This window comes from Ostrea edulis, chromosome 4 (genome assembly GCF_947568905.1).
Source record: "Ostrea edulis chromosome 4, xbOstEdul1.1, whole genome shotgun sequence".
Lineage (NCBI taxonomy): Eukaryota > Metazoa > Mollusca > Bivalvia > Ostreida > Ostreidae > Ostrea > Ostrea edulis.
Window position 1 is genome coordinate 12488613 of NC_079167.1, and position 13279 is coordinate 12501891.

Genomic DNA, 13279 nt, shown 5'->3' on the forward strand with positions numbered 1-13279 from the left:
CTTAGATAAATTATGTGTGTGTGTGTATAATATTAAAGAACATTAACATGAAATAATGGAATGAGAGAAAAATCATCTCGGACTAGAACATAAGATGTTACAAGACCTTTACTTGTACATGTACTATCTAATTTGTAGTCAAAATGAATTTGGGATACAAATGTCATTTCAATTTGCTGTTCAATGTCTCTGCACACTACTAGGTTTCATCATGAAAATAAACTCACTTCTTTTTAGCCATGGAGGTGAGCTGGAAAACAGAAAACATATCTTAAAGAATATAATTTTTGGAAAATATTCATCAACATTAAAATGGATTCACTTGTAAACCATTTTATGAACAACAATTCTGAACACAGTTGGTGAAGTGATTGGCGTTATTGCTGTGTATGGGTTGGTGAAGTGATTGGTATTATTGCTGTGTATGGGTTGGTGAAGCGATTGGCGTTATTGCTGTGTATGGGTTGGTAAAGCGATTGGTGTTATTGCTGTGTATGGGTTGGTGAAGTGATTGGCATTATTGCTGTGTATGGGTTGGTGAAGTGATTGGCATTATTGCTGTGTATGGGTTGGTAAAGCGATAGGTGTTATTGGCTGTGTATGGGTTGGTGAAGCGATTAGTGTTATTGCTGTGTATGGGTTGGTGAAGTGATAGGTGTTATTGCTGTGTATGGGTTGGTGAAGCGATTGGCGTTATTGCTGTGTATGGGTTGGTGAAGCGATTGGCGTTATTGCTGTGTGTGGGTTGGTCGGTTGTTGGTGTGTGATATGCAGTGTTTGCCAAAAGCACTAGCCGAAATTTAAAACACCACTAAAAATTGGATTGGGTTAGTGAAAGATGATAAACATAATCTAACTGGTCCACGGATGGTTTAAAAGTAATTTACATATCAATCGAAGAAAGTCAAAGAGAACTTGTGAAAAGCTTTGGTATGAAAAAATAGTTTTGTCACAAAAAATATGGATATAAAATATGAGAGCCCTTCAAAAGTTACATGTATGAGCAAGGTGAAAGTTTTGAACAGACAGGACAAAACAATATGCCCCACGTCTATAGTTGTAATGCCTTAAAATTTGATTCCACATAACTTGAGAACATTTGAATATGATTTAGTGTGGCCCTGCTACATGTACACTTGAAAAGAATTTGTTTAAATTAAAATTCCTGTATATAAATTCGGTATTTATGTATACAGTTATTTGAAAAAAAACCAATTCAGTTTTATTATTATTTTATGCCTTTTTCTATGTATTTATTGCTCTCTGTTTTAGTTTGTTTTTATTGTTTTACCTGTAGAGCACTTTAGGGTAATTGTCTTAATTAGATAAAGCGCTATATAAATGTATAATAATAATTAATATATTCCTATATTCCATATAAAAAATTCGTTCTCCTGTTGTTGCCCCACCCTACTTCTGGCACCCCTGAATTAAACACACTTAAATCTAAACTACCTGAAGATGCTTGCATATTAAAATGACCAATGACGACCCTGCTGGTGTTGAGATGAAGATTCTTAAAGATTTTTTCCCAATATATTAACACCGTCACCCCACTCTACTTCAGGGAACCACAATTTGAACAAACTTGAATTGCACTACCTGGGGATGCTTGCATATCAATCTCCCCCTGGAGCCCTGATTTGAACAAACTTTTTATGTCACGAAGCTTTCATGGATATTGGTTTCTTGAGAAGAAGATTTTTAACTGGCCACACCCAATTTATGCCTTTTCTTGATTATCACCCCTTTGAAGCGACATGACCCTTTATTTGAACAAACTTGAATCTCCTTCACCTAAGGATAATTTGTACTAAGTTTGATTGGAATTGGCCTTGTGGTTCTGGAGAACAAGATGAAAAGTTGAGGTAAATATAGACGTCAAATTTCAATTGGATAAAACTCATCTGTGCTTTTGGTTCAGGTGAGAGGTTGTATCTTATTTCATTTCATAATTATATAAATCAAATGGAGTTTCACACAATTTATCTAGTATTTCCAGTTATTTAAAGGACATGCTGTCATAAGCAACACAATATCTTATTTCTAATTAGATTCAGTCCAAAAGTGTATTTTTTAAAACAATTTTCTTTCTGAATCCATGGATCGCAGCTTTTGACGGACAAACGTTTTCCATCACTGAAGTGTTCAGCACGAGAGAGCTAAATCTACGACATGAATATAAAGTTTGTTCAAGCCCGATTTCGGTGTTTTTGGATGAAAAATAACCATTAATATTTCATTTTATGTCACATACCATAATTTCGAATTTTAGGTCACTTTAATACATATGTATATCTAAACATGTAGTGTATTCTGCTTCATTTCTATTGAAATCTATTGCTTGTCATTTGCTACTATGTTTCAATGTAATTAGATCCGGAGTTTTAGTATCGTCTGTCCGCGTGTGAACTTCGCGACCTACATATGTACATGTATTTCGCGGCATTGTTGAAATTATTAGAAAATATGTTTTCTGGTGTATTTTTTTTTTTTTACCTTTTATTTGAATTTAGAATAATGTTTACTTAATTATGCGATGGTTTATTTTATGATTTGATCGTTTTTCCTTCTTAAACTACAATGCATTTCCCTTCATCGTCGTTCAAATATGGAAATAGTTACCAAATACTATACACTGTATGGAGAGAAATCAAGGTCATGCGATTTTCAGCTATTGCACATAAATACATGTAGCTAAGAGGTCAATAATATCTGACAATAATATCTAACATATTAGATGTACAATTTAGATGAAAGAAAAAACAGAAGCACTTTTAAAATGTCACGTGAATATCTTCAATCATCTATCAGTGGCGGATTTAAGGAGGAGGCGCGCAGCCTGTGCGCGCCCCCTAAAAGTTTCAAATTTAAGGTAAATCGTGGTATCTTGTTTAAAAAAAAAATGTACTAAATGATAAAAGAAGCAATAATTTCTTCCACTCTCGGAGAAATAAATGCCAAAATCCTTTGATTTCTAGAAATACTTTATTGGGAGAACTTAATTTTTTCCAAAAATCCTTAAAATTTGCTTCATTTTACTAATTTCACCTTATTAAAAATGATAGAAAATAGTACAAATGACTTAAATAGGAGACATATTTCAAGTCCTATAAAATCTGTAAAATCCAGGAGCTTTCGGGGGATTTGCCCCCTGGGCCCTCACCAAGGCGGTCCCCAGACCCCCTGCCTCATAAAGTGCCCCCCCGTAACCGCAATTCCTGTATCCGCCCCTGTCGATGATGTACAAGGTCTGAAAAATGTTAAGTAAAAGCTGTGAGAGGAGTTAGTTACACAAAGCAGGTACCATGCTTAAAAAAATGACAAGTTCAGCTACATCATGTACATGTAAATTTTTCAAAGAATGTCCGATCATTTCCAAAAAGACACATGCACATCTTCAATGCTTCCATAACAACTGTACAAGGTCTGAAGGATGTCAAATAAATGCTGTAAGAGGAGCTGATTACAAAAGTAGGTACCGTCTATTCAAGATATGCTTAAAAATGACAAAGTTCAACTATACATGTAAATTTTTCGAAAAATGTCTGATCACTCTCAAAACGGACACATATACATCTTCAGTGTATCCATAACAACTGTACAAAGTTAGAAGAACTTCAAGTAAGAGATGTAAGAGGAGTTGATTACACAAAAAAGGCATTTCTATCCAAGAAATGCTTAAAAAATTACTGAGTTAAACTAGATATGAATTTTTCGTAAAATGTCTGATCACTTTCAAAAAGGACACATGTACATCTTTAATGTATACATAACAACTGTATGAAGTTTGAGGAACGTCAAAATAGAGGCGTGAGAGGAGTTAAATTACACAAAGTAGGTACTCTATTACAAGGACGGCCGCCCGTCATTCACCATTCTAAAAGCCGTTTGCACGTTGTGCAACCTGGCCAAAAATACAGACAAACAGAATGTTTTTCTTCCGGTTGTTAAGCGGGGAATGAAGGTTGCAAACCTTGCAGAAAAAATGCATTTAAAGCAATACTAGCTCTAAATCTGAAATTTTATTTTGATGTAAAAATGTACTATTATGATAAATTGGTATGTAACTTTACCATAATCATTAATAAAATTAAAACTAAGTTTAAGATTTTATCAAAATAAAGATTTCGGTTCTTTTGAATATATAGCATTATATAAAAATCCATTTTTGTACGGGAAGAAAATAATGTAATTTTACTTCATTCAAAGCCTCTAAATAGATTTTCTAACAGAAATATCAGTAACAGAAGATTGCATAATTTATTCTTTTCCGTCATTGAAATATTAAATTTTACAACAAAAATTTTCGACACCAAAATGATTGCTAATATTGTCAGCCGCGTATGCGTGTTATGCAGTTTTCTGCAAGGTTTGTGACCTTCATATTCCATTTATACCGATTGTTAAGCCGTTCTTGGCACACTGATTTTGACTGCGGATAACTCCGTTTACCTGATCAGGATATAGGGCTCACGGCGGGTGTGACCGGTCAACAGGGGATGCTTACTCCTCCTAGGCACCTGATCCCACCTCTGGTGTGTCTAGGGGTCCGTGTTTGCCCAACTATCTATTTTGTATTGCTTGTAGGAGTTATGAGATTGATCACTGTTCGTTATCTTCACCTTGTATTTAATAATTAATAACCAAAATAATCATTTAATTATCTAACAAATTCAAAGTAAGAACTGTGTAGCATCGGGGTTCTTGCAATAAACACCTAATTTTGAAATAAAAACACCATTTTCAATTTGGGAAACTTGCTGTTACACCATCCTTTGACTAAAAAAATACTATTTTGAACAGTCTTTTGTCAATTTTAAATTTGTGAGCACATTCAAATAACTAGATTGCTATCTTAGTTGTCTACACATTAAAAAAAAAAACCGTTTTAAACAAAATATGACCGAACCTACGGCACATATTTCTTTAGAAGCTGGCCCACTTAGAAAGGAGCACTCACAGTACGAAATACGACGCCTACTTCTCCGGAGATTTGTGCAGGTTTTTCATTGCAGTAATACTTCTTTATCCTGATAATTTGAACATGAACCACTATAAATTTGGAAATATGTATAGAATTTCATGTATATGACTTATCAACATTAGATCGCAACTTATACAAAACGAGATGTTGTGCCCCCCCCCCCCCCCCCCCCCCATTACATTTGTTGAATATTATTAGTCTACATGTGCATTTGTATTTTACTCTATTTTATGGAGGATTATGCTAATTATAACAAGGGTAAATGTTTTAAAAGTGGATGTAGAAAGGCCTCGCTTTATAGTCTAAGTGCTATGCCTTTTATAATATGAAACTTCGCTTTTCCAGTTCAGTTATTATATCGCCTAATATGAAACCTCGCTTTCTAAAGTCATAGTGCCACGCCCACTGTGATACGAGTCCTCCATTTATACAGCCTCATCCAACTTCCATATTGATTTGCATTTGCACAGATCATGTCCTAATTACCAAATTCCTTCAGAGCAAAGGGGGTTAATTTGTTCTAGCTGATTTTGTATATGAGCTATAAAGTTGTATTTGAGGTAGTGGTGATAGTACTTACATTGTTTTTCTTCTAATACTTTCTTTGACTTGATACGGTTGTAAGTAAATTTAGCAAAGGTGAGTTTATGGTATAGTTCGTTGTTTGTACTTTTGTGTAATATAGTATCTTGCTGAAAACTGTCAATGGCGAGGCTCCAGGTGATTTAGGAGGCACAGATGCCAGTACAGTGGTACTTGTCGGTACCGTGGAAGTTGTCGGTACAGTAGAAGTTGTCGGTACTGTAGAAGTTGTCGGTACCGGGGTAGTTGTCTGCACTTTGGTAGTTATGGGTACCCCTGTACTTGTTGGTACCATGGTAGTTGTCGGTGCTGTGGTGGTTGTTAGTACTTTGGTAGTTGTCGGTGCTGTGGTGGTTGTTAGTACTTTGGTAGTTGTCGGTGATGTGGTAGTTGTTAGTACTTTGGTAGTTGTTGGTGCCATGGTAGTTGTCGGTGCTGTGGTGGTTGTTAGTACTTTGGTAGTTGTCGGTGCCGTGGTAGTTGTTAGTACTTTGGTAGTTGTTGGTGCCATGGTAGTTGTCGGTGCTGTGGTGGTTGTTAGTACTTTGGTAGTTGTCGGTGCCGTGGTAGTTGTTAGTACTTTGGTAGTTGTTAGTACTTTGGTAGTTGTTAGTACTTTGGTAGTTGTCGGTGCTGTGGTGGTTGTTAGTACTTTGGTAGTTGTCGGTGATGTGATAGTTGTTAGTACTTTGGTAGTTGTCGGTGCCGTGGTAGTTGTTAGTACGTTGGTAGTTGTCGGTGCCGTGGTGGTTGTTAGTACTTTGGTAGTTGTCGGTGCCGTGGTGGTTGTTAGTACTTTAGTAGTTGTCGGTGCTGTGGTAGTTGTTAGTACTTTGGTAGTTGTCGGTGCTGTGGTGGTTGTTAGTACTTTGGTAGTTGTCGGTGCCGTGGTGGTTGTTAGTACTTTGGTAGTTGTCGGTGATGTGGTAGTTGTTAGTACTTTGGTAGTTGTCGGTGATGTGGTAGTTGTTGGTAACAAAGTTGTTATTATACCCATTGTTGATTGTGCAGAATTGGTTTTTAGTGTCAATGGTGTCGGTTTAGCTGTCGGTACTGAAGTTGATAATGAAGTCCCTGAAGTAGTTGTGACAGTTGTTGGTGTTTTTGTACTTATGCTGTGAGACAACGCTGGTGTCTGTACTACAGTGCTGTGGTGTGCATTCTGATGACCACCTTGAGGGAAAAGCTTGACCCTAGTCACAAAGAATGCTATCTTGCATGTCAGTATGACATGTTTGTTTGGCATGGTGTAATACAGACGGGTCTGGGAATGGAATCTGCAAAGATCGTCATCAGGAATGATTTCTGAACCTGTCAATGTAAAATATACCTTTTCATTTAATCATTCACTGACATTCTTTTTTAAATGTTTTGTTACAAACTATCATATAGATGCCAATACCTGGTAAATTCAAATAGTAAAAAAGTAAAATATAAACCTGCCACGACCCCGTCGTTTTCTTTCATTACCCGCTGCGTGGTTCCGTTTGATTCAGTCCATAAGATAGGGATCCTTGGTTTCCCTGTGATTCCCTCACAGTTGAGAAAGATGTGTTCACCAGGTTTGATGTAGTATATTGTATTGTTTGGGACTAGCTTATTTTTTCTATCCTTGATAGCAGGTCTTCCGTTCAAAGCTAGGAAAGAGAAGCTACTCAATTTAAGAGACACGTCTCTGTCAATTTTTAATAGCCTGCTGCTCACAATGAAACAAAAATGCCCAATCCCATTCTTTGATATTTAGATTCTCTTTTGACAGATCAAAAATTATTATTTTCTGATCGGTCTTAATTAATGGCATTCTTTCCAAATCTTGTGAAGGAGTATGAACTCGCATAAACATTATCGATATACAAATGTAGTATTATAAAGTAGGGCGACATAGTATGAAAGACACTGGGAGCACTTACATTTCACAACAAAATCTCCAGAAGTAGAAAATTGTGTGATGTTCCCCCACTTGTCTAGACCATTGAGCAAACAAGTGTAGCGACCGCTGTCCTCGCATCTTATCTCCTTGAATTCTAGTTCCATGAATGGATTTCTGTTACCCAAGTTTCCAGAATACACTACTCTATTTTGTAGAGTCGAAACATTGAATTCTTCGCTCCATTCGAACACTTCCTTGGTGCTATTTATAGTTTTCATCATGTATGCTAACGGACTCTGGTATCTCTGGCCCTCTATCATTACAGCTATCCATTCAGGCTCTGTGATGACGTTACCTGGAGATTCACACCTTATGCGAAGCCCAGACTCACCGATATAGGCAGAAAGCATGTTGATTGTGATTATAATGTCTGCAATAGATAGTCACATATCATATACCAAAAATACTATAGGGACATTGAAATATTGTTAAGTTAGTCATTGTGATGTCATTTTATATCTTCCTTTCCAAATAATTATTTCTTATAAGACTATACATGCACTCACCTTTACCTAGTGATTGTATACCAGAGTAGTTACTTTGAATGATAGGGTCTGAAAGAGAACGAAATGAGATTATCTCATAGTGACGCCACAATATAATTCTACGCAATGTATAGAAAAACAAAATGATTATACTTACACTGTACAAAAAAGTCCTTTGACTCGTGGAATTCTAATAATTTACCGTCCACGTCATACCCCACGTAATTGCACGTGTATCTCCCGCTATCATCAATCTTAGCATTGTGAATATCCAGTTGTAGAAACACGAGACCTTCCAGGCTACCATTAATCGTCATCCTTTGCTGCAGATCAGTGACATTAAATTCATCTCCCCACTCATAGATATGATGAGTGTTGGTCGTTTTGATCATATTGACAATGGGTCTCTCGTAGGAGTGGCCCTCTAGCAAAATGGTCAGCCATTGCGGGTTTACGATTTTCGTACCTTTGGCCTCGCACCTTATTTTGATGTCATTGTCTCCAATATAAGCGAACGGTTTATTCACATTAATGGCAATATCTGAAAAGATAATCATCTGAACCTCCAACAACTGCAAAATAACAACTGATTTGATATCTAAGTATTAGAACATGTTTACTTCTGTAGAAGTTTCCATCCTTCAGTAGCAGACGTCGGCTGTTTACATTAGGCGAATATCTAGAATATACTAGAGACACAAATTGTACGAAATTATATCCTAGCTTGAAATGATTGGAAAGCCCTAAAAACAAACTTCAGAAGTGAAATTCTTTTGAATTCACCAGAATGGATAATCTGGAACCGTATGTCAATGTTTAAAGACGATAATATATTTTATTATCATAATTTTGTATGTTTTAAATTAATGGTGGTTAAAATATCCATCCGCGCTCCAATAGTCGAAATTAAATACATATTTATTTTTTGTAGAGTAAAATGGATGGCAGTTTCATTGACCACGTAGAAGAAGTGGATTCTCAATCAACCCAGCACGTACATGTATGTGATGTATGCGGGAAGCATTCATAGCTCTTATCCTTGGACGAATTTGGCTCCACTTGTTTGGCACGCTGTTTTTGGCTATATTTAGATCTAAAACTTCATAGTTATTTCGGATTTCAAACATTTCGGTTGAGCATCACTGAAGAGACATTATTTGTCGAAATGCGCATCTGGTGCATCAAAATTGGTACCGTATAAGTTTTACATCATAACGTCAAAATCAAACCACACGTCACCTAGAGTCGCATGCGGCGATTTCTTGTGAACACTGTGGTAGAACGTTTACTTGTAAATACAACTTGGCGAGACACAAAAATATTCATGATACACGCACCATTCTTTTGTTTTGTCCACACTGTGGAGAAAAGTACAATTCCAAACAGTCGTTGGATTCACATAAAAGATTTAAACATAAAGAATTGGGAAAAATATGCGAATCTTGTGGAAAAAAGATTCAAAGACAGTTATGCTCTTAGGAGAAACCTTAAATTAAAACACATTCTGCAATGCCTGTTCAGGGAAAACTGGTAGGCAAAGTCTTTCCTACAAGCACATGTGTACCTTTTATAAGTGGTTGTGTCGCATAAATCTGATGCAATTAACATGATTATTCAACTATTGTATGATGTGTATATATGCACTTTGCGAGACGTTTGATAAATCACTAGAATCGCCAATGATGCCAAAGATTAACGTAGTGTTTCAGCACTGCCGAACTGTTTAGATACGAACCTCTCAGAAAATGAAATTGCCTCTTAAAAATATTAGTGTTTTCTATTTGTGCTAGGTGATACCGAAAACGGCGATTTTTGAAATTTTGGCGATGTTCGATAACATATTATAAATTATTGTACTTCGACGAAACAAAATGCATGTCTAAATACCTTCTATAATGTACTGCTTACTAAGCCTATAAAGCATGCAGCATGTCACACGTTGCAATATTTAATCTTTTCCGTTTGCATTGAATAGCTTTTCATTTGTTCAATATTGTATATTTTCCATTTGTGTTGTAATTTCTCATTTCTGTTGTATGATTTTCCATTTCTATTATATTTTTTTTTTCATTTGTACTATATCTGAGGGGTTATTATGAGGGATTCCACTGGTCAAGTTTTAACCTGTATGTTGCTGAAAACGAGCAAGATATTGAAACCATGAGATAAACTGGTCCCCTATTTCCGTGCAGGACTAGTTAACCTGAAGTTTAGGGGAAGTTCATTAGAATCTACATACATGTATACTACACAATCGTAACTACTCGGCCATTTCCGCGAACGAAAAAATTAACCTCGTAAACAGAATTATTCGCCGGAAGTTACGGCGCATATAGTGCATAGCAATATGCAATTGCAACTACTCGGCCATTTCCGCGAACGGCCGAGCGTGTTCCGATTGGTATACTGCAGTAGGCTATGAATCGAATCATGATTTAAACCAATGAAATCCTTTGTAACAAACCAAAATAAACATTTATCCAATGCAAACAATGCGAATAACATTATACAATACAAGCGAAAATTTTCACAATACAAATGAAATATTATACAATACAAATGGAAAATATACATTGCAAATGGAAATTTTATAATACAAATGGAAAATTAACAACACAATGAAAAATAATACAATACAAATGAAGAGTTGTGTAAATGGAAAAGATCAATATTGCAACGTTTGGCATGTCATAGCTATTCAGCATCCTGTTACATTTGATCAGACATCCAATATATCAGTTTAACCTTATTTCGGAAATCGGTGGTCACCTTTGAACTCTATTTTATATAAACAGAAAATTCCTTATCTGGAGTATTTCAGAACTGCTCCTTTTAGTACCTTTACGTGACTGTGGCCGACCTGTAGTTTACGCAAACTTATCTCCACATATTCTCACGTTTTGGGTGTGTAATCGCAACTGATCGAGGTCAGTTTCTATGTCAAAGAAATTGTAACAATGCATGAAAGAAGCAATATGCAGTAGACATGCATATCCCTGGTACGAGTACATTTATGTTATATGGGGTGTTTTTGATGAAAGTGCACATTACATAATTTAATAAAACTGGTTCTGAGAAGTGAAAATGGAAATAAAGCTTCAGATGGTAAAATGGATACAATATCAGTTAAAAAATGAAATTTACAAAAATATTCAAACATTTGATAAGGTTGGAATTATAATTATAGTAAAGGGTATGATTTTGTGTGATGTCAGTTGGGATTTGGGTACTAAGTATAACGATCAGAGATACATGATAATTTTGTATTTTAAAGATATTGTTTTAGCTTATTTCACTTCCGTATGAAAGGGTTATGTTACTATTATCTGATGGACAAGTTTGTTTCACAATATATTTATTCCAATTTTGGGCAACACCCCCCACCCCCACCAAAAAATCCAGTTTATGATGTGTACTACATGAAGGTATTGTGAATTTAATGATGACAAATATGAAATGTATTTTGCATTAAAAGAAAATTATCGTGTAAATAAATTAGTAAATTTACTAAGCACTCAAAACGTTAAAGATTGTACAATCATTGTAAATATTTGTACAATGGACCCCCACGCAAAATCTCTGTTAAAACAGTCTGAAATATGTGATGGCTATACATGTATTTACAAAGTTTTGTTTGCCAATCCATAACCCGATAACTTTATTCGTTTATAGAAATAAAACGAAACATGAAAAAATTCTTAAGTAGTATAACGGCTATTAGAAACCTCACAGCATTGTGTGGCTAACGAAGTCACGATTTTGATATAGTGCAGGACATAGTCAGACTCATCACATTAATTAATACACTCTAGCTTCATGACAAGAGCTAAGACAAAATTTCAAATTGGTCTAATGCATATACTATTTTTAAACCGGTAAAAATCATGTCGAGTTTATTTTTCAAATATGAATCAAAATATTAACTTGAATTTTACTTTTGTGATTTTAACTAAAATATACAAAATATAATTTTTGACTTAAGTCCAATCTCAATTTATGGTCATGGAACCAGGTATTGATTCGTAATTTTCTCAAAACGTTAGGTGCCTTGACAAAATTTTTTTTTTCTCTTTAAATTTTATATTGGTACATATTTCTTTACTATCTCTTTCCTTTTTTCCGTTCACAATATCCAACATGAAATCATAATGATTATATATTTACATCTAAAGGAAAATGTCCCGTGGATATGATATAAGAATTATTTTCATATATCTTCTAGAAAGTGTGTGGCTTAGAATAAATCTGACTAAATAGCAGTCCATCCGTATCAAAAATTTGTATTTGAACATTGTAGAGTTTAATAGAATTTGTAAGTCCAGCGTTACCCTGACAGAATTCCTTACATATATCCACATGTATGTTATGACCCTTTCATATCACCTTGGGACGACGTTTCCTACATTCTTATCAAAACTCGACATCCTTTATCTGTAGTGTTACAATAATAAACTCCATCCAAACCAATACCAGAACTTTAGCATAAAACAACACAGTGAATATTATTGGTAATGATAAAAACACAAGACGATACCAAACAAATTAATTATTTGATTACGTTAAGATGAAGTTTCATCAAATAAAGACCCAAGAAAGTATCCCGGTCTGCAGAATGAGATGACTCGATGGTAAAATTTTGCTTCGTTTTTTTTCTTTCTTACCTTGGTTTGTCCAACTGCCCCACACAGGCGTCACAGTCAAGCAAAATATAACCCAATACATAATCATTGGGACATCTAACTGACCTTATCGACACAGATCCTGATGTATGGGTTATTATACCGTTGTCGAAAAGATTAAACAGAGGGAACCCATATTTTGTGATTGATGATGGGAAAAAAAGTGAGGAATTAGTTCTCGTGCCAGCGTAATCAGAATACGGGTATTTAGTGGGGGGAAATAGCGGCGATACAAAAACGTAATCAATTTCTTATAGTATGTTCAGTCTACGATGGAGGGAACTAATAAATGTTATCTGTATGTATGTATGTATGTACGTACGTTCATATGTATGCATGTATGTATGTTTGTGGGTAGGTAGGTATGTAGGCAGGTATGTACATGTATGTATGTGTGCATGTATGTAAGTGTATGTATGTATGTAAGTGTATGTATGCATGTAAGTGTATGTATGTATAAATGTATGTACACTGTATGTATGAATATTGTATGTTTGCATATTCACTATTTCGAGACATCTTTTGATGTTTTAATTAAAATTTACAGTTAATATATAGTGATTGTTTATTTAGAATTTTGAAGGGCATGAAATCTCTAACACTTGTGAGAACAATG

At 35.2% G+C, this 13279-nt stretch overlaps 1 protein-coding gene across 2 annotated transcripts; it reads right to left on the bottom strand.

Moving 5' to 3' along the window:
- Positions 1 to 113: 113 nt before the first annotated feature.
- Positions 114 to 12730, bottom strand: LOC125667982 (mucin-2-like). 2 transcript variants are annotated; one of them, XM_056161964.1, is made up of 7 exons: positions 12646 to 12730; positions 8142 to 8525; positions 8006 to 8053; positions 7480 to 7869; positions 7009 to 7206; positions 5568 to 6880; positions 114 to 250 (listed from the first exon to the last, which is right to left on the bottom strand). In XM_056161964.1, the coding sequence occupies exons 1-6, from the start codon at positions 12710 to 12712 to the stop codon at positions 5580 to 5582; spliced, it is 2388 nt and encodes a 795-aa protein (XP_056017939.1). In that variant the 5' UTR covers positions 12713 to 12730; the 3' UTR covers positions 114 to 250; positions 5568 to 5579. The 2 variants fall into 2 exon arrangements, with proteins under 2 accessions (XP_056017939.1, XP_056017940.1); XM_056161965.1 differs by lacking the exon at positions 114 to 250 and adding an exon at positions 2085 to 2168.
- Positions 12731 to 13279: the final 549 nt, after the last annotated feature.